The sequence below is a fragment of the Chiloscyllium plagiosum genome, unplaced genomic scaffold (genome assembly GCF_037043375.1).
Source record: "Chiloscyllium plagiosum isolate Xiang-an unplaced genomic scaffold, Cpla_swu_hap1 HiC_scaffold_31, whole genome shotgun sequence".
Classification (NCBI taxonomy): domain Eukaryota; kingdom Metazoa; phylum Chordata; class Chondrichthyes; order Orectolobiformes; family Hemiscylliidae; genus Chiloscyllium; species Chiloscyllium plagiosum.
The window spans coordinates 50172593-50194195 of record NW_028270169.1 but is presented as its reverse complement, the minus strand read 5'-3'; the positions used below and the strand labels follow the sequence as shown (position 1 = coordinate 50194195).

The 21603-nt window shown below is 49.4% G+C and overlaps 1 protein-coding gene across 1 annotated transcript in view; it reads right to left on the bottom strand.

Annotated features, from left to right (window-relative positions):
* The window catches only part of mmp28 (matrix metallopeptidase 28), a 106766-nt gene that overhangs the window by 10018 nt on the left and 75145 nt on the right, over positions 1–21603 (bottom strand). Inside the window, exons 5-7 of the mRNA XM_043718782.2 lie at positions 19304–19549; positions 5533–5682; positions 3282–3449 (exon numbers count right to left, since the gene is read on the bottom strand). Of these exons, the coding sequence (XP_043574717.2) occupies positions 3282–3449; positions 5533–5682; positions 19304–19549 (564 nt within the window). The remainder of the gene's footprint in view (positions 1–3281; positions 3450–5532; positions 5683–19303; positions 19550–21603) is intronic.

Below are 21603 nucleotides of genomic sequence, written 5' to 3'. Positions count from 1 at the left end.
GGCGAATGAGGGGGAGGAGGAGAGTAGGGGAGTGAGGAGGAGGGGGGGAGTAGGGTCGGGGAGTGAGGGGGGGAGAGTAGGGGAGTGAGGGGGAGGGGAGAGTAGGGTAGGGAAGTGAGGGGAAATGGGAGAGTAGGGTAGGGGAGTGAGGGTGAGGAGGAGAGTAGGGGAGTGAGGGGGAGGGGAGGGGGAGAGTAGGGTAGGTGTGTTGGGGGAGAGTAGGGTAGGGGAGTGAGGGGGAGAGTAGGGGAGTGAGGGGGAGAGGGAGAGTAGAGTAGGGGAGTTTAGGGGGCAGAGTAGGGTAGGGGAGTGAGGAGGAGGGGGAGAGTAGGGGAGTGAGGGGGAGGAGGAGAGTAGGGGAGTGAGGGGGAGGCGGAGAGTAGGGGAGTGAAAGGCAGGGGGAGAGTAGGGTAGGGGAGTGAGGGAGAGGGGGAGAGTAGGGAAGTGAGTGGGAGGAGGAGAGTAGGGTAGAGGAGTGAGGGGGAGGGGGAGAGTAGGGTAGGGGAGTGAGGGGGAGGGGGAGAGCAGGGGAGTGTGTGGGAGGAGGAGAGTAGGGTAGGGATGTTGGGGGATAGAGTAGGGTAGGGGAATGAGGAATAGGGGGAGAGTAGGGGAGTGAGGGGGAGAGGAGAGTAGGGGAGTGAGGGGGAGGGTGAGAGTAGGGTTGGGGAGCGAGGGGGAGGGGGAGAGTAGGGTAGGGGAGTGAGGGGGAGGGGGAGAGTGGGGTAGGGGAGTGAGGGGGAGGCGGAGAGTAGGGGAGTGAAAGGCGGGGGAGAGTAGGGTCGGGGAGTGAGGGGGAGGGGAGAGTAGGGTAGGGGAGTGAGGGGGAGGGGAGAGTAGGGTAGGGGAGTGAGGGTGAGCGTAGGTGAATGAGGGGGAGGAGGAGAGTAGGGGAGTGAGGAGGAGGGGGAGAGTAGGGTCGGGGAGTGAGGGGGGGGAGAGTAGGGGAGTGAGGGGGAGGGGAGAGTAGGGTAGGGAAGTGAGGGGAAATGGGAGAGTAGGGTAGGGGTGTGAGGGGGAGGAGGAGAGTAGGGGAGTGAGGGGGAGGAGAGGGGGAGAGTAGGGTAGGTGTGTTGGGGGAGAGTAGGGTAGGGGAGTGAGGGGGAGAGTAGGGGAGTGAGGGGGAGAGGGAGAGTAGAGTAGGGGAGTTTAGGGGCAGAGTAGGGTAGGGGAGTGAGGGGGAGGGCGAGAGTAGGGGAGTGAGGGGGAGGAGGAGAGTAGGGGAGTGAGGGGGAGGAGGAGAGTAAGGTAGGGGAGTGAGGGGAGGGGGAGAGTAGGGTAGGGGAGTGAGGAGGAGGGGGAGAGTAGGGGAGTGAGGGGGAGGAGAGTAGGGGAGTGAGGGGGAGGCGGAGAGTAGGGGAGTGAAAGGCAGGGGGGAAGGAGGGTAGGGGAGTGAGGGGGAGGGGGAGAGTAGGGAAGTGAGTGGGAGGAGGAGAGTAGGGTAGGGGAGTGAGGGGGAGGGTGAGAGAAGGGGAGTGTGTGGGAGGAGGAGAGTAGGGGAGTGAGGGGGAGGGGGAGAGTAGGGTAGGGGAGTGAGGGGGAGGCGGAGAGTAGGGGAGTGAAAGGCAGGGGGAGAGTAGGGTAGGGGAGTGAGGGGGAGGAGGAGAGTAGGGTAGGGGAGTGAGGGGGCGCAGGAGACTGGGGTAGGGGAGTGAGGGGGAGCGTAGGGGAGTGAGGGGGATGTGGAGAGTAGGGGAGTGAGGGGGAGGGGGAGAGTAGGGTAGGGGAGTGAGGGGGAGGGGGAGAGTAAGGTATGGGAGTGAAGGAGAGGAGAGTAGGATAGGGGAGTGAGGGGGAGGGGGAGAGTAGGGTAGGGGAGTGAGGGGTAGGGGGAGAGTAGGGTAGGGGAGTGAGGGGGAGGAGGAGAGTAGGGTAGGGGAGTGGGGGGGAGCGGGAGAGTAGGATAGGGGAGTGAATGGGAGGGGAGAGTAGGGTAGGGAAGTGAGGGGGAGCGGGAGAGTAGGATAGGGGAGTGAGGGGGAGGGGAGAGTAGGGTAGGGGAGTGAGGGGGAGCATAGCGGAGTGAAGGAGAGGGGGAGAGTAGGGGAGTGTGGGGAGGGGAGAGTAGGGGAGTGAGTGGGAGGGGGAGAGTAGGGTCGGGGAGTGAGGGGGAGGGGGAGAGTAGGGGAGTGAGGGGGAGGGGAGAGTAGGGTAGGGAAGTGAGGGGGAATGGGAGAGTAGGGTAGTGTAGTGAGGGGGAGGGGGAGAGTAGGGTAGGGGAGTGAGGAGTAGGGGAGAGTAGGGTTGTGAGGGGGAGGAGGAGAGTAGGGTAGGGGAGTGAGGGGGAGGGGGAGAATAGGGGAGTGAGGGGGAGGGGGAGAGTAGGGTAGGGGAGTGAGGGGGAGGGGGAGAGTAGGGGAGTGAGGGGGAGGTGGTGAGTAGGGTAGGGGAGTGAGGGGCAGGGGGAGAGTAGGGGAGTGAGGGGGAGGGGGAGAGTAGGGTAGAGGAGTGAGGGGGAGGGGGAGAGTAGGGTAGGGGAGTTAAGGGGGGAGAGTAGGGTAGGGGAGTGAGGGGGAGGGCGAGACTAGGGTAGGGGGGTTAAGGGGGGAGAGTAGGGTAGGGGAGTTAAGGGGGAGAGTAGGGTAGGGGAGTGAGGGGGAGGGGAAGAGTAGGGGAGTGAGGGGGAGGTGGTGAGTAGGGTAGGGGAGTGAGGGGCAGGGGGAGAGTAGGGGAGTGAGGGGGAGGGGGAGAGTAGGGTAGAGGAGTGAGGGGGAGGGCGAGACTAGGGTAGGGGAGTTAAGGGGGGAGAGTAGGGTAGGGGAGTGAGGGGGAGGGCGAGAGTAGGGTGGGTTGGGGATTGGCTGATCGAAATGATCCCGGCAGGGGCAAGGGATCTACTGAAGCTCATCGAATCGAGGATTGCTGGTGCTCACTGATCACATGATCTCACGGTGGCACAGTGGTTAGCACTGCTGCCTCACAGCGCCAGAGACTCGGGTTCAATTCCCGACTCAGGCGACTCTCTGTGTGGAGGGGGAGAGTAGGGGGAGACACATTCTCCCCGTGTCTGCGTGGGTTTCCTCCGGGTGCTCCGGTTTCCTCCCACAGTCCAAAGATGTGCAGGTCAGGTGAATTGGCCATGCTAAATTGCCCGTAGTGTTAGGTAAGGGGTAAATGTAGGGGTATGGGTGGGTTGCGCTTCCGCGGGGCGGTGTGGACTTGTTGGGCCGAAGGGCCTGTTTCCACACTGTAAGCAATCTAATCTAATCTAATCTAATTCAAAGAATCACCTGATCACAGTCTGAGCAGGGCTTTGGGTGATGTGACTGTGGTCACTTTACCTCTGAAGAAGTAGAATTTCTCCTCCTTATCCGACACAGCAGCTGCCTCAATAGCTGAGGGCAGCTCAGGCCAGCTCTTCTGGATTGACAGAGGTCCCTTTATATTCCCGTCTTTTGAGATTTTCCAGTAATCTGCTCCTCGGAATATGTAAATATTTTGTTTTAAATCTGCACAGGAGGAACAAACAGATGCATAGTCAGAATACCGCCGCTGTAAGGAGTGTTTATCAGCTTGTTTCAGGTTTCTCAGTGTCTCAAGCATCTCTGGCTCACTGTTATAGATCTACCCAAACAGAGAGCCCTGAGAGAGGTTCCCTGTGAAACTTGTGGCAAGTCAGAAAAGCTCAAATCTCTGCAACACCTTTCACAGCTTCATGACATCCCAAAGCACATTACAGCTTTACCCTCGAAGTTGGAGTTGCATATTGGTGCAGAGAAGCTCCCATTATCAGCAATAAGCAGGTTATCTGTTTCATGCTGTTGTTTCTGGGATAAATACTGGCCACCTCATGAGCTAGCGCAGTGTCGCAGGGAGTTGTACATTCACTCGAGAAGGCAGATAGAGCATCAGTTGGAGATCAGTGTATGACAGCGCATGTGACAGTGCAGCACTCCCTCGGTACTAACGGTGGACATTGCCCCCAGGTTCATTGCTCATGTCTTCTGCAGTGGGGCCTGAAACCACAGCTGCCTGACCATGGGAAAGTGATACTGTGTGAAGCACAGCAGGAGTAGCACTGAACCCCAGTAAAGTGGTGTCAGATGGTTATGATCTCACATCAGTGTTTTTGCTGGGGTTACAGTGAGAGATCCTGCAAAAACTGAAGACTTTCAGTTATACCCAGATTACTTTGTCAGGTTTTAATGTATATCTTAGGTGAAGGGGTAAATGTAGGGGTCTGGGTGGGTTGCGCTTCGGCGGGTCGGTGTGGACTTGTTGGGCCGAAGGGCCTGTTTCCACATTGTAAGTAATCTAATCTAATCTAATCTAATCTAATCTTCCACCAGCCCCCATTAACTATTCTCCTGATGAAAGGCTTTTGCCCAAAACGTCGATTTTCCTGCACCTCGGATGCTGCCTGACCTGCTGTGCTTTTCCAGCGCCACTCTGATCTATTCTCACACACGGTCAGTCAGAGGAGCCTACCCTTCTCTCTTTTAGCCTTTTGCAGTTTCATTCCAATCTCACTCCTGCCATTGCTCTTGTTCCCACTAGATGGCAATCCAATTTCTTTTCATTGGTATGTGTGAGTACACATGCGTGAATTCAAGTATGTGTGTGTGTGTCTACATACGAGTGCATACCTGCATATGTCTTTGTGTTTGCACATGTGTATGTATGTCATGTGTGTCTGATTGTGTGTTTGCATATGTGGGTGTGCCACACACATGAATGTAGTGTGTGTACACATATACATGCACGTGTGTTAGTGTCCAGAGTGTGCTTGTTGGTGAGTGAGTGAGTGAGTGAGTGAGTGAGAGAGAATGTGTGTATATGTATGTCTGTGTGTACGTGTCTGTGTCTGAGTGTGTGTTTGTGGATGTAAGAGTGTATGTTGTGTGTGACTGTTGTGTTTGTGTGTGTGTATGCTGATTATGTGTGGCAAATGTATCAGGTGTGTGTCTGTGTGTGTGTCAGGCATGTGTGTGCATGTCGAGTGTGCGTATAAAGTTAAAAATCACACAACACTGGGTTCTAGTCCAACAGGTTCATTTGAAAGTACAAGCTTCCAAATCCCTCCACATCATAGTGTGCGGGTGAGAAAGTGTGTGTGTGTGTGTGTCAGATGTGTCTGTGTCAAGGGTGTGTGTGTGTGTCTGGTGTGTGACATGCATGTGATATTTGATGGTAGGCTCCCTCCTCACTTTGCCCCACACTTGGTGAGTGGTTACAGTCAGGCTCCATGTAACCAATGGTCCCGCTGTACTGGAGAGCAACGTCTATGGCTCTTTGTGGACTACAACTAGTCAACAGCATTACCACGTCCCTTCCTTTTGCTCTATTTATTGCATGTTGCAGTGGAATATCTTTTAGTCTCTTTTAGTTAGGACCGACAGAGTTTTCTGTGATTGGTTCTGTCCATATACAAATCTCTTTCCTTCCCTCAGGAGACAATGTGAGTGCAGAGAAACACTGGTTTCTCTTGTCAAAGTGTAAATGTTAGATTTCCACTTCATTTTGTATTCTGTCAAACTGTGAGGAACACAGAGTGGGTGGATTCCAGAACCCCAATGCAGGGCGAGATCTTACCCTTAGTGAGGGTGTCAAAGTGGGTCTGGCAGTAGGAGGGAGGCAGATGGTCATCTGATGGGATTCTGGGTTTGGCGTGCTCGGCTGCATTCTGGAAGAAGGTCAACAGCTCTCCGGGCAGCTGCAGCACAGGCTCACGCAGCGGTTCCCCTGAAACAGAAAGAGAGAGAGAGAGAGAGGGAAGAGCTGCTGAGAAGGTTCATTCCAAACTCGGCTCGGGGGAGTTGCAGGCTGGGTTTCCGCGTACTGAGCATGAATGAAGGCAGTGACTGGAACACCACATTACCCCACACGCCCGCCACACAGTCTGCTTGGCGAGAAGGCTTTGACACGGTCTCTTTAACCCCCGGTGTACTGTGGGCAGCTCCCTCCCCACCCCCAGGCTGACTCCGCTGGATTTGTCTGGTGCTGCAGCTCCACTGGGGACCTGTCTCCTGTCCAACACCTCATCAGCACCTCCACAGAGCCACCAGGCTATTCGGCGTCATGCCCCTGGCTGACTTCCACCCTCTTGGGGGTCAGTTAGAATCAGCGCACAGCAGCGATGTAGCGATGGGGACAGAATAAGGACAGGGGGAATAGCAGGAGTAGGCCATTCAGCCCCTCAGGCCTGTTCCAATAATCCATCTGACTGTGGCTTCAACTACATTTTCCTGCCTCCCAGCTCACCCACCCCACTATACCCCTCTACTCTCTTCTGGTCAAAAACTCCATCTAACTCAAATTTTAACACAATGACCCAATCTCCAGTGTTCTCTAGAGAAAAGAATTCCAAACCTAACAAGGCATGCCGTGGGATTCACTGGGCTAACACCAGGGATAGCAGGACAGTCCCATACAGTCATTCAGCATGAAAATAGGGCCTTCAGTCCAACTCATCCATGCCGACCAGAAATCCTAAACTAATGTAGTCCCATTTGTCAGCATTTGTCCCACCTCCCTCCAAACCCTTCCTGTTAATATACCCATCTAAATGCAGTTTAAATGTTGCAATTGTACCAGCCTCCACCACTTCCTCTGGCAGCTCATTCCATACACGTACCACCCTCTGTGTGAAAATGTTGCCCCTTAGGTCTCTTTTATATCTTTCCCCTCTCACCCTAAACCTATGCCCTCTAGTTCTGGGCTCCCCGACCCCAGGGAAAAGACCTTGTCTATGCGCTCTATCCGTTCCCCTCATGATTTTGTAAACCTCGACAAGGTCACCCCTCAGCCTCTGACGCTCCAGGGAAAACAGCCCCAGCCTGTTCAGCCTCTCCCTGTAGCTCAAACCTTCCAACCCTGGTAACATCCTTGTAAATCTTTTCTGAACCTTTTCAAGTTTCACAACATCTTTCCTGTCGCAGGGAGACCAGAATTGAACGCAGGATTCCAAACGTCCTGTGTACTGACTGGGCTTGTATTCACTAGAGTTTAGGAGGATGAGAGGGAATCTGACTGAAATGTGTAAAACTCTAACAGGGCTGGACTGACTAGATAGATAGAGGGACAATATTCCCCCTGGTTGGGGGTCTAGAACCAGGGGACACAGTCTCAGGAGATGAGGATAGACCATTTAGGGCTGAGATGAGAAAAGGTTTTTTCACCCAGAGGGTAGTCGAACTGGCGGAATTTGCTTCCAGAGAATGTTCTGGAGGCCAGGTAACTGAGAATATTCAAGAAAGGCATCGAAGGAGTATGGGGAGAGTGTGGGAATGTGGTGTGGATATACAGGACAAGCAACTCCAACAGTATAGCACTCCCTCAGTACTTCACTGGACTGTCAGCATGCTTGTACTGCCAGACCATTTCCTGGGATCGAAAGTTCTGGAAGAACGGGCCACGGGGACATAATATCAAATCAAACAGGTTCAGGCCCGAGGTGAATAGAGGATATTTTGTTTTGCACAGAGGGCTGTATAATGCTGTGTTTAATTACTGTAACAGAACTAGGCTGGGTCTGCACTGACGCAAAAGATGGATGAAAGAACGAGAGGGAGAGAAGGAGAGAGTGGAGGGATGGATAGAGGGAGAGAAGGGGTGAGGGAGAAAGAGAGAGAGAGTGGAGAGACAGTGAGAGAGAGAGAGGGAGGGAGAGACAGAGTGATTTGGGAATAGTGCAGACACAAAGGGATTAACAAGCTCAGGAACTGACTGGCTGGGACAAACATCCTGTCTCTGTGCTGTAATTCCTATCAGTTCGATGATAGTGATAGCAGCCAATAATGACGGCTGATTTGAATATTCTCCAGCTCCAAGGCCTCAGAGTGCACCCTCCCAGGAGTCTACCTGGAATCTGAAGCCTGACTTCGCTCAGCTCCCTCAGCAGAGGCAGGACGCAGTCCTCCTCCCTGAGCTGTGCACATGCTCAATGGGATCTGTCTGACTCCCCACACCTTGAAAATTGGTTTTCCTTTGTGATGTGATGCAGAACGAACAGGGACAAGGCAAATACTCTCCACTGAACCTTGCGCAGTGAACTACCCAGAGCTAGCCCCAAGAAGAAAGGAGCCCTGCATTTATGTAGCGCCTTCCACAACTTCATCATGGCCCAAAGCACCTTACATCCACTGAAGAATTTTTGAAGCATAATTGAAGTGGAGGCAGTCCATTTACACACAGCAAGATCCCACAGTAGGCAAGGTGATAATGATTAAATATGAGTTTAATGATTGGTTTATCGATCAGAGTCCATTTTTGATGGGGTGGCCTAATGAGGGATGAATACTGGCCTGAGGAGAACTCTTCTATCCTCAGGAGAGAGTCAAAGAATACAATCAGGGCCAAGGCCAGAAATAACAGTCCCACCCCCAGCCAGAGCACAGAGGTCCCCAAACAGAACAGTGTCCCCGCCCTGAATCAAAGCACCATAGCTCCCAGAAGCCCCATCCCCCAGATCCTTCAAGATCCACCCATAAACCACTCCTCCCCCATCCCCACTAGTTTTTGGTCAGATTGGGATCTGGGGAAAATAGGAGAGCTCTGGTCCATGAATTTTCCTGGAGCTATTCCCGGTTTGCCTCCATAACCTTGGTGGGGGGGAGCAGGATTGCGAACTTTGGACTGACATCTCACGAGAACACAATAGCCACCTATGGACTGCTTGGGATTGTGGGAATGGTGGGGCCATCATCTGAGAAGACTGGGCATGTCCTCTCTGCGATTTGACAGAACAGGAGGTGACCCGACTCGAACATGCAAAATTCTCACAAGGACAAATATAAGAAGGATTTCTCCTCTGGCTGGGAAGATGGGCAGGGCGAAAGGAGGATCCAGAACTGAGGACACCGCCTCAGAATGAGCAACTGGCCAATTAAAACTGAGATGAGGGGGCGGCACGGTGGCACAGTGGTTAGCACTGCTGCCTCACAGCACCAGAGATCCGGGTTCAATTCCCGCCTCAGGCGACTGACTGTGTGGAGTTTGCACATTCTCCCCGTGTCTGCGTGGGTTTCCTCCGGGTGCTCCGGTTTTCTCCCACAGTCACAAAGATGTGCAGGTCAGGTGAATTGGCCACGCAAAATTGCCCGTAGTGTTAGGTGAAGAGGTAAATGTAGGGGAATGGGTCTGGGTGAGTTGCGCTTCAGCGGGTCGGTGTGGACTTGTTGGACCGAAGGGCCTGTAATCTAATCTAATCTAAAAAAACCTCTAGATGCAAAAAAGACCAATACCAAAATACATAAAAATAGCAGTACAACAATGTCATATTAAACGAAAAAAATAAATAAAACTGAGATGAGGAATTTTGTTTTTACACTCAGAGGGAAGGGAATGTTTGAAATTCTCTACCTCAGCCTGTGAAAGCTCAACCGTTGAATACATTCAAGACAGAGTCAAAAAGTGTGGCGCTGGAAAAGCACAGCCGGTCAGGCAGCATCCGACGAGCAGGAGAATCGACGGTTTGAGCCTAAGTTCTTCATCAGGAATCACGTTTTGACTCTGATCTGCAGCATCTGCAATCCTCTCTTTCTCCCTAAATTCAAGACAGACTGATCGATATCAAAGATATCAGGGTGTGTTGGGGTTGTAAGTGAAAATGGTATTAAGGTCGAAGGTTTTATCGAAGGATAGAACAGACCCAAGGGGCTGAATGGCCTGTTTCTGCTGCTATTTCCTACCTTCTGACATTTCCCACTGTTTAGCAATGGAGAAGGCAGAGTTAAACTGGCCAACCTTCAAGAGTCACACTTTTAACGCATTGGCACAAATGTAACATGGGTCACAGCAGCACACGGGCATTGGGAAAGGGCAGGCATTCCGTCCAATGACATTTTGAAAGCTTTTCCTTGTGATTCAGGAATGCGACTTCCCCCACACTACTCCACCTCCTCCTCCTGTCATCCTCATAACTCTCTCTGACAGCTTTCGCAACATTTCTGCGGCTGTGCTCAATCCAATATCTTACTGCTCCACTCTCCTCTCTCTGTCTCTGTGCTTCACTGTACCACAGTCTGACCGCCAATGGAATACACTGGTTTGACTTTAGCTATGTATACCTCAGGGTATTGAGTACAGGAGTTGGGATGTATTATTGCACCAATGTCTCAAGACATTGGTGAGGCCACATTTGGAGGACTATGTGCAGGTCTGGTTGCCCTACTATAGAAAGGTTATTATTAAACTGGAAAGAATACAGAAAATATTTACTAGGATGCTACCTGAACTGGAGGGTTTGAGTTATCAGGAGAGGTTGGATAGGTTGGGACTTTTTTTCCCTGGAGCATAGGACACTGAGGGGTGACCTTATGGAGGTCAAGAAAATCATGAGAGGCATAGATAAGGTAGATAGCGAATAGCTTTTCCCCATGGTAGGTTTAAGGTGAGAGGGGAGAGATATAAAATGGTCTTGAGAGGCAATATTTTCATACGGCGGGTGTTGAGTACTGAGAGTAGGCTGCCAGAGATAATGGTGGAGCTGAGTACAATTTTGTGATGTAAGAAACATTTGGACAGCTCCATAGATGGGAAAGGTACGGAGGGATATGGGCTGTGGGGAGATGTGTGGAAGAATGCAAAGAGAAGTCCAGTGAGGCCTGTCTCAACGCTGGTAGCATATCGTTTATAATTTTCACAAGCAGCGAGGCTAGTCTCTCATTCAGCAGCAGGCAGTGGTCAATTCCAGGGAATTAGTGCTTGTTCAACACACCGTGGACAGCCTCACTCAACTCACTCGCCTCACTCACCTCACTCACCTCACTAGTACTACCGGAGTAGTGAAGCGTTGAGAGTCTGGTACAGAGGAACCAAATGGGCAGCTGGTTTGATTTAGCTCCCGGCTTGGTTCAAAAGAACTCCCAGTTGGGCAGCACGGTGGCTCAGAGGTTAGCATTGCTGCCTCACAATACCAGTAGACCCGGGTACAATTCCCACCTTGGGCAACTGTTTGTGCGGAGTTTGCACATCCTCCCCGTGTCTGCTTGGGTTTCCTCCCACAATCCAAAAATGTGCGGGTTAGGTGAATTGGCCATGCTAAATTGCCCATAGAGTTAGGTGTAGGGGAATGGGTCTGGGTGGGTTGCTCTTCGGAGGGTCAGTGTGGGCTTGTTGGGCCGAAGAGCCTGTTTCCACATTGTAAGTAATCTAATCTAATCTCAGGGCACCCGCATCCACCAACATTGACATTTGACACATATCAGCTACAATTTCCAATATGAGACTTCGAAGCTGCACAAGTAACTATTTGTGTAATACTCAGCAAGGATATTGTACTCTTAAGGACACACACCCAGTTCATGCGGGCTCTACCTCCAAGCTCTTTGCTCACTGTCATGGCATTCACTCACTTTGAGCCTCCTCTCTGTTCAGAGCATCACTGCCTTTTCCTGCCTTGCCCCCTTGCCAGAGATATCAAGCACACCATGCTGCTGTTTTGCTGTGCCATTAAGCACAGAGACACCCGCACCACTGAATCACCCTCTATCTGTCCACTAATGTCAGGGACTGTGCGGGGCCACTCCAAACTGACTGTCATTGTCTGGGTGTATAACAGGCTTCTACAGCTTCTGCTAGATTCTGGGACACCCGATGAGTGGCCAGTCATTCCGGGAAGACAAGGTCAGAACTGTACAGAGAGAGAGAGAGAGAGAGAGAGGCCTTGGGTCGGTCATTAACACAGCATGTTTGGATGTGACACAGTGACAGACCCCACTAGGCATCACAGCAAGGCTGACAGGGAGATATGCACACAGGCAGCAAGGGAGACACACAGCAGGAGAGGTGCAGCAGAGAGACAAACCAATACATACAGACACTGAGAGAGAGATGTTCAGAATGACAGATGTACAGAGCACTGGAGATGGAGAACCAGAGTATGTGGGAATACAAGAGGAGGTCAGTATATTACAGCTCAACTTCGTGTAACAAATTCAGTCCAACTTTGCTGTTTCTTAGGAAGCCTCTGTGTTTGCATGCTCAAGTGGTCAAGCTCAGTGGCACAGTGGTTGGCACTGCTGCCTCACAGGACCAGGGACCTGGGTTCAATTCCAGCCTTGGGCGACTGTCTGTGTGGCGTTTGCATGTACCTCCCCATATCTGTGTGGGTTTGCTCCGGTTTCCTTCCACAGTCCAAAGCTATGCTGGCTTAGGTGGATTGGATGTAGGAAACGTGGGGTTACAAGGATAAGGGTGTTGGGTGGGATGCTCTTTGGAGGGCTGAATAGCCTGCTCCCTCATTCTCGGGATTCTAAATATTGATCATCGCCAAATGGTTTTATCCAAAAGGCCACAAAACTAAATAATTTAATTTCAATGTATCCCAATTTAATAACTTAGCTCACAACTGTTTACCCAAACTCTCAATGAACCAGGGCCTGCTGTTGCCCTGGGGCCTGTTTTGGTTAATGGAGATTGTGATAACAATAACACGCCAAGTCTCCACAGCACATTCACAGGCGGAAAGCGGCTAACAGGCGCCAGGCCAGTCCAGGGACTCCCAGCCTCTATCCAGATTGCATCGGTAACGCTAGAAAATGCCCACAGATTTCTCGTTAGGATGTTTATGGTTTAGCTCTTCCTAATTACACCAGAAAATCTTCTCCTCAAAACACAAGTTACTTCAGTTAACCCTTTCACTAACGTTGATTGACATTAAGTGCGTTCCCTTCAGCTTTGCCTCAAACTTGCAATCTTCCTCCTTTGTCAGGGCTCACAGTGACAGGAACAGAAGTAGAAAATAGGTGATAAAATGACAGGATGTCCAGCACTGTCTGGAAGAGAAAGGGAGATGGAAGCTACCCATTTGAACTTGCACCTCAAACTATGTCCATGGTTAGGGTAGTCAACTGTGACAAAATGAACATGATAGAGTCAGAGATCACGGAAATAGACCAAGCAGTGCATGCTAACCAGGTTCCCAAACTAAACTAGTCCCACACCTGCCTGCTCCTGACCCATACCCCTCCAAATATTTTTTTATTGACGTACCTGTCCAAATGCCTTTTAAATGTTGTAAGTGTTCCCGCATCCACCACTTCCTCTGGAAGTTTATTCCACACACGAACCACCCTCTGATTGAAAATGTTGTTCCTCATGCCTTTTTTAAAGCATTCTCCTCTCACTTTAAAAATATGCCCCTTAGTCTTGAAATCCCCCATCCTCGGGAAGAAGATCACCATCCATTAACCCTATCTATGCTCCTCCTGATTTTATAAACCTCTATAAGTTCATCCCTCAACCTCTGCACTCCAATGAAAACAATCCCAGCCTGTACCCGTAATTCAAACCCTCCATTCCCAGTAACATCCTGGTAAAAGTCTCCTAAACCCTCTCCAGCCTAATAATGTCCTTCCTATAAACAGGGCGACCAGGACCGGTCACAGTATTCCAGCAGACGCTTCACCAATGTTCTGTAAAACCTCAATCTGACGTCCCAACGCTCATACGCAAAGGTTAAAAGTTCTAAAGAAGAGCCACTGGTCTCGAAACGTTATCACTGTTTTACTCTCTCCACACTGGCTGAGTTTCTCCAGCAAGTCCTGCTGCTGTTTGTTTGAAATCCTGGAGATTTCTTCACGTGGGCCTTGCCCCCATACTCTGACCATTCATCAGCCGCACACCTCTCCCTGTGTCCGACCGTCTCTCAGAACACAAAGATCTGTGACCCAATCAGACGAGGCTTGGCTGTTACCTGAAGAGTTTTCTCTTTCCCCATTTCAATATTTTTATATCTGGCCAAGAGAAATGTTGGAACAAAGCGACAAAAACAAAGCAAACTTTCTTAATGTCCCTGTGTTTTTGATTCTGTGGTAGCCCACAGCAGTGTCCTGAAGATTGAACATCAATTACTGGAGATCCCAGGTCAATCTTCCTGGGAACTCTACTCCATTTCTGTTGTTTATGCCATCGACTAGAATAGGCGCAAACACCAACAACAGTGTACATTAATGTAGCAGCCTGTTGGGCAGCATGGTGGCACAGTGGTTAGCACTGCTGCCTCACAGCGCCAGAGACCCGGATTCAACTCCCGACTCAGGCGACTGACTGTGTGGAGTTTGCACGTTCTCCCCGTGTCTGTGTGGGTTTCCTCCGGGTGCTCTGGTTTCCTCCCACAATCCAAAGGTGTGCAGGTCAGGTGGATTGCCCATGCTAAATTGCCCATAGTGTTCAGGGATGTGTAGGTTAGGTGCATTAGTCAGGGATAAATATACCCACAGTGTCCACAGTTGTGCAGGCTTGGTGGATTAGCTGTGGTCAATACAGGGTTACAGGGATGGGTTGAGTCTGGGTGGGCTGTTATTCACACAGTCACCCCGAGGCTGGAATCGAACCTGTGGCACTGTGAGGCAGCAGTGCTAGCCGTCGTGCCACCTAGGGTACTGCCCTTGAATGCCAGTTACATTCAGTGTTCACATCTCTGGAATAGGGTTTGATCCCAAAATGCCCTGGTGAAAGTGCCAGCACTGAGCCAGAGTCAAACCCAGCCTCCTGCACGTCTACCTTGGATTCCAGCATCCGCAGTATTTTTTAATCTCTAACTGACCAACACTGGCACTGATAGGGCAGTGAAGTGAATGGACAGTTGTGGAGAACCAACGAACATGATTGTTTGAAATAACTATCCACCTATGTCACTTCCCAGACCCTTTCAGTGCCAGTGTTGAGGAGAGAGTGACGGATGCAAGGATCAATATATAAAGGATTTGCCTACATTAGTGCCTAATTTCCAAGAGTCCCTATTTATGTTTGTACACGAGCATACCAAGGCCTGTTAACCCCGGCATAATGTATTGGTCGTTTGCACGTAGACTTTGCGAACTTGCAGCACTGAGCTGCCTTATCAGAAGCTCAGTCTAATCTGCCATCTCACACAGTAATACAGAAGCAATTTAGTTCTAATCTCCAGGAATGTAGCTGAGCTCAGGAATTCTTGAAGAGACAGTAGTCCATTCACAGAGGCCAATCCAGATGGTGCTTTGTGAAAAAATGATAATTGCCCCATAAATACCATCGGTAATTTACGTGAAGATTTTCCACTTTGGTGCACATGTTTTATACCCCGCGCCCGGTCTGTGATGGCCCCCTCTTACCAATATCCCAGACATTGACCATCACAGGGTGTTACTGGGGGTGGCTGACCTCCCCTGTCATGTGACATTACTTTGCCAAATAGCTTCCTTCTATCGACCTGGCTGTAGAGGTGGAACTTGGTAACTTGCTGAGAATTTTGCGGCTCACCAATGCCAGTTTTCTGGCTTCTCCATCCACCTTGGTCTCCTGCCCTTTCAGCCACCCACATGGATAAGATACCCCTGGAATGTCCTTCGGGAACCGAACTGAGTGGAGGGCAAGATGAAGAGGAGCACTATGTTCATTTACAGATTTGACCAGTGTCACATCTGCTTGGCACAAAGCAGTCACACTGAGTTTAAAATGTTGATTTAGTTCAATTTTCAAAAATTCACAGAAATAGCTGACGTGGGATTAGCATTCCCATCCCGCACTCTTCCCATCCCACCTCGCTCCTTCTACAAACTGGCATCACATCATGTTACTTGCTTCCCCTCAGCAAGGCTCTTTAATGTTCCAATTTGCCCAGTGTTCTTATTGCTAACACAGTTAACATTGGTTTATGCGTAACATCTAGAGATGGATAGGCAGCGACGTAGTGGCGAAAGTGAGGACTGCAGATACTGGAGATCAGAGTCAAGGTTAGAGTGGTGCTGGAAAAGTACAGCAGGTCAGACAGCATCCAAGGAGCAGGAAAATCGACATTTTGGGCAAAAACTCTTTATCAGGAATCATGATCCCCTGCTCCTTGGATGCTGCCTGACCAGTGATGTAGTTGCACCATTACTGCCCTGCGCAAGGTCCTGCGACTCCTGCAACAATACCAGTGTCCTCGACCAGGCCAACATCCCCAACATCGAGGCACTGACACCCCCTAGATTGGCTGGGCACGTCATCCCCATGACCAACACGAGACTCCCCAAGCTCTACTCCCAGCCCTGAAATGGTAGGTGAGCCCCAGGTGGACAGAGGAAATACGCCAGGGATACCCTCAAGGCCTCTCTGGGGAAGTGCAGCATTCCCACAGACACCTGGGAATCACTGGCCCAAGAGAGTCCAAAGTGGAGGAGGAGGAGCGCTGGGGAAGACATCGAGCACCTTGCCATCTGGAAGAAGCGGAAGCCAAGCTAAAACAGAGGAAGGAGCGTGCTGCCCCACTCACCCCTTCCCATGACCAGCCTCTGCCCCCAAGTGTAATGGCTACCACAGGCTCTGTATCAATCTCACCCTGACAGCGGTGGAGAGTCATCCTCGTCCACGAGGGATGCCAATGATGATGAGATGAGATGAGATGGTCATGTCACTAGACTCGTAATCCAGAACCTCAGGCCAATTAAGAACTTATTACAGTACAGGCCCTTCGGCCCCCAATTCTGAGGATATTATTCCAATCTCACTTTGGTAGCTGGTGACATTTTAATTCAATAATGAAAAAGACCAAATCTGAAATAAAGAGTGTCCTAATGGTGATCCCATGGCTATTGTAAAACTGTTGTGAAAAAGGTCTGGTTCATTATTGCCTTTTACTGAAGGAAATCTGCCATCTTTACCTGGTCTGGCCTATATGTGATACATCTGCAGCAATACAGTTGACTCTTAACTACTCTCAGAACAATTAGGAATGGATAATAAATGCTGACCTCGCCAGCAATGCCTACGTCCTAAACTATTTTTTTCATTATTGTCCACTTTTGTCCACTATACACACATGTACCAGCGGAGGGAGTCTGTTTGGAAGTCAATCATAAGGACTAAAGGATCCAAGATGAACAATTTGTGCAGTTCTTACTCAAAAAGTCTGAATGTTTAACTGTTTCTGTCCTAAGAATTTAACAGCTATTTAACAATCCAATGTTGTTCTGCAGATCAACATGTAATTATCAGCTATGTTTTGAAGATATTTTGGGAAATCTTCATTCCTGCAAGTGTTGAAGGCCACACAGATATTCTGCATTTTTTCCACATGTTGAAGGAACCCATCTCTTTTTCCCTCCCTGTGCAGTATGATATTCATGATCTGTCAACCAGAGAAAGCCTACTGTACACAAACCATGGGAGGAAGTGCTCCCCAAGATGAGGAAAGTCTGAAGAAATGCCTGGAAAAATCTCCTTGATTTCCCAATGCCCTCACAGAGTGTAGCCAGAACCCCAAGAGAAAAGGCAAACATGACCACAAACCCCGATTCTCGGGCCTGAAGGGTGACTTTATCCAGAACTATCACCTCAGTGTATAACCCTTCAAAATCACCAAACTGGCTCCAAATCACTTTGGGACATCCTGGAGTCAGTGCAGGTGCTATTGAAATGCAATTTCTTTCTTTACTACCGGAAATGGGAAAAGGCAAAACCCACAATATTGTTGCAAGTTAAACTGTGACGGTAGGACAAAGCACTGGTAAATTGTGAATTTTGGCCTGGAGTCAGACACACACACAGACACACACACAGACACATACACAGACACAGACACATACATGGATAGAATGGGGGCAAGAGTCCTGGAATCAAATAGCTTCTGCAGTGGGGATGGGCAGTGTGAGCATGCCCGTCATTGGAGATGGATTAATTAGATTGGCCCAAATACCTGTCTGCATCTGGCAGGATGACGATCAAAGAAAACTGCTGAGATGTCATCAGACACCAGTCAGGTTAAATGCCATCAGGCTGTTTCCAATTCCTTACCTAATGTAAAGATGTCTTAATTAAGTTGAAAGTCGGAGCAATTACTTTCAGTCTGGTGCAAGTATTGTTTACAAACTATTCATATTTTGTGGGGTTTGAGAGTTTAGATAAGTTAGCGTTTTACAATATCTGTATCTCTCTCTTTCTCTTTTTCTCTCTCTCTCTCTCTCTCTGGTGTTCTGGGTCAGTTTATGACATCTTGTGAATATGAACAATAACCACGGAAAGAGGTGGATACCTAATCACTTGTATGAGGGACCAAGCCGCTAACAATGTCACCTCATTGTCACAGACTTAAATCTGTGATAATTTCCACTGTACTCCCTACACCTCTCTAATCTGTGACTCGTCAAATCTATGGTGAGTCAAACTGCTTCCAAAGTAACTAGAAACATGAAAGAGGGTGTGTTGAGGGGACTGCTAGCAGGGGATAACTAGTGTCTATTCAGCCAAGAGCTGTGGGAGTTTACTGCTGACCTAGACAATGATACTCACAAGGTAAAAACAATGTCTGCGGATGCTGGAAACCAGAGTCTAGATTAGAGTGGTGCTGGAAAAGCACAACAGTTCAGGCAGCATCCAAGGAGCAGTAAAATTGATGTTTCGGGCAAAAGCCCTTCATTAGGAATCCAGGCAGAGAGCCTGAAGGGTGGAGAGATAAATGAGAGGAGGGTGGGGGTGGGGAGAAAGTAGCATAGAGAAAGTAGCAATGATACCCACAACCCATCAATGAATAGAAAACAAATTTTTTAAAAAAATTTTGTGATTTTGTCATCCTCTTCCATTACGGATCTCGATTTTTCCTCTACATTTTTAACTGAAGCTAAATACTGGGGTTTCCTTTGACTGCCTTGTGTTGGATCTGGGTGTCATCATTCATGAGTCACAGAAAGCTAGCATGCAGGTACAGCAGGAAAGAAAGAAAGTGATTGAAATGTTGGCTTTTCTAGCTAAAGGAATAGACCATAAAGGCTAGGAGGTATTGTTGTAACTGTACAAGGCATTGGTGAGACTGCAACTGACGTATTGTGCACAGTTTTGGTCCCCTCACTTGGGGAAAGAATACAGTGGCATTGGAGGCAGTTCGGAGGAGGTTCACTAGATTGATCCCTGAGGTGAGGGGTTTGTCGTATGAAGAGAGATTGAACAGTTTAGGCCTTATACCCTCTGGAATTGAGAAGAATGAGGGGAGATCAAATTGAGGTATTCAAGATGATAAAAGGTGTGGATAAAATAGACCTGGAGTGGACGCTTCCTTTTGTGGGGCATTCTGGGACGAGAGGTCATAGTCTCAGGGTAAGGGGCAGCAAATTTAAATCTGGGTTGAGGAGAAACTGCTTCTCCCAAAGGGTTGCGAATCTGTGGAATTCACTGCCCCAATGTGCGAGACGGTGAGTTAGACAGATTTTTAATTGGTGATGGGTTGAAGGGTTATAGGGAGAAGGCAGAAAAATGGGGGTGACGAGCATTTCAGCCATGATCGAATGGCGGAGCAGACTCGATGGGCCGAATGGCCTAATTCTGCCCCTGTACCTTATGGATAGTGTTAAAGGTGAAATGAAACAGGTCAAGAAGAGGAAGTGCATAATTGAAATGCCGGGCTTACCGTACAGTTTCTGAATGGCCATCTTGTCATCCCAGCTGAGGAGGAAGTCCCGGCCCAGCTTTTTGTAAAATGGAGACATTAAGGCGTTTTTAACGGGAGAGTGCTCGAGGCCCAGGGTGTGGCCAATCTCGTGGGCCGTGACGATGAACAGGTTCCTCCCTTTGCCGCGGTTGAGAGACCACCTCTCGTCATTGTCAAAATGAGCTTCTCCTCTTCGGGGGAAAAAGGCGTGCGCTAAGGCACCACCTGCAACAGACACAGAGAGTAACCTAAAACACAGGGAAGAATTACCAGGCGGGCACTGTAACACAAATGTGAAACAAGATGGTATCAAGAATGAATTCAGGTAGCACCTGCCCTCCCGGCAGGTAGCAGCGCCGTGATAATGTCACTGAGTGAGTCATCCAGAACTGCAAGCTCATGTTCTAGCGTTCCAATCCCCACATGACAGATGGTGCAATATGAATTCAATAAGAATCTGGAACACAAAGCTAGCCTAATGGTGACTGTAGAGTTACGGAAGCATACAGCACAGAAAATGATCCTTCAGCCCATCTCATCTGTTCCACTATTCAAACCCCTTTTTCCAGCATTTGGCCTGTAGCCTTGCAATTGCACTTCTAAAATATTTCTTCAATGTTTGAGAGTTTCTCACCTTAAAGATAATAAGTTCCAGATTCCCACCACCCTGCGGGTTTCTTCATATCCCCACTAAACCTCCTGCCCCTTATCTTAAACCGATTCCCCCTTCATTCATGGGTCACTGATCTCTCCACTAAAGGGAATAGTTCCTTCCTGTCTACCCTATCATGCCTCTCCATAATTTGATACATCTCAATTATGTCCCCCTCACTCTCCTCTGCTCCAACGAGAATAATTCCAGTCCGTCCATTCTCTATTCATAATTAAGACTCTCCAGACCTTGGCAATATCCTGGTAAATTTCCTCTCCAGTGCAATCACATTCCCCCCCTCCATCCCCCCCCCCCATAACGTGCAGTCCAGGTTTTCCCAGTGCCAATTGTCATTAAAAAAACATCAAATTCACTCATGCCCTTTAGAGAAGGAAATCTGCCATCTTTACCAGATCTGTCCTACATGTGACTCCAGACCAATTCCAATGTGGTTGGCTCTTAACTGCTCTCTGGACAATTAGAGATGGGCGATAATTGTGGATCTAGTCAGCAATGTCCATATCCCATCAACAAATAATAAAAATTGTGATTACATGCATCCTAGGTAGAAAACAAAACCCCGTATCTGTTCAGTACTGTGCTCAGCTGACCTGTACACAATGATGACTCCAGTCTCACCAGGCTCTATGCCCCTCAGTTCTATCCCAGTGTACTTGGCCTGCTCACTGACTAGTGCAGATTCTGGGCAACGTGGAAGTCCCAACACTAACCACTCACTGTAAAGCGTAGTGCAGCGCACAGCCATGGAGTAACACTTTAAACAGGGGTCATGCTTTAATAAATAACCCGTTAGACCATAAGATATAGGAGCAGCATTAGGCCATTCAGCCCATCAAATCTGCTCCACCGCTCGATCATGGGTGATATGCTTCTCAGCCCCATTCTCCTGTAACTCTTGATCCCCTTGCCAATCAAGAGACTATCCATCTCTGTCTTAAATGCACGAATGACTTGGCCTCCAAAGCCTTCTGCAGCAATGAATTCCACAGACACACTCCACAAGGAATTTCGAGGGAACTTTGCTGCTGAGCTTTACTGGGCACCCCTTTCTGTCAGATACTGGGGGTCAGAGGGAAGGATCAGGTCAGTTCTCTCAGGTCAGATGGAGGGATGGGATCATTGGCTCAATGCTCAGTTTTCTCAATATTAAACTCATGGATAATTGCCTACAACTGATTTGAATCTATCTACCAGGAATTGCCTGTAAATGGGCAGGGATTGGATTGGAGTAGCACCTGAGGGTGATGTTCGGCCAACAGCTTTGGAGCCGTACGAGGAGCAGGACTAAGACTTGGGAACTGGGAACGGGACCAGGAACAGAACCAGGAATGTTCAGATTGTCGATCTGTCAGTCCATGTGGTTGTTGACTCTTCGAGTGAGCGTGCATTCACCTGCCCTGTTCCGATATTCCCGTATTTTAATTATCTCGCTGCACAGCTGTCAACTCTGGAATTTGCAGGAGGGTGATTTCAGTTGGGAATCTTCCATTTCCTGGTGAATCTCAGTAAAAGGAAAAATCTGCTTCCCCTAAAAGTGAGGTTTCTGCCGAGTAATAGACACACAGTGCAGGAGAAAGCGAGAACGGTGGGCGGCACAGTGGCACAG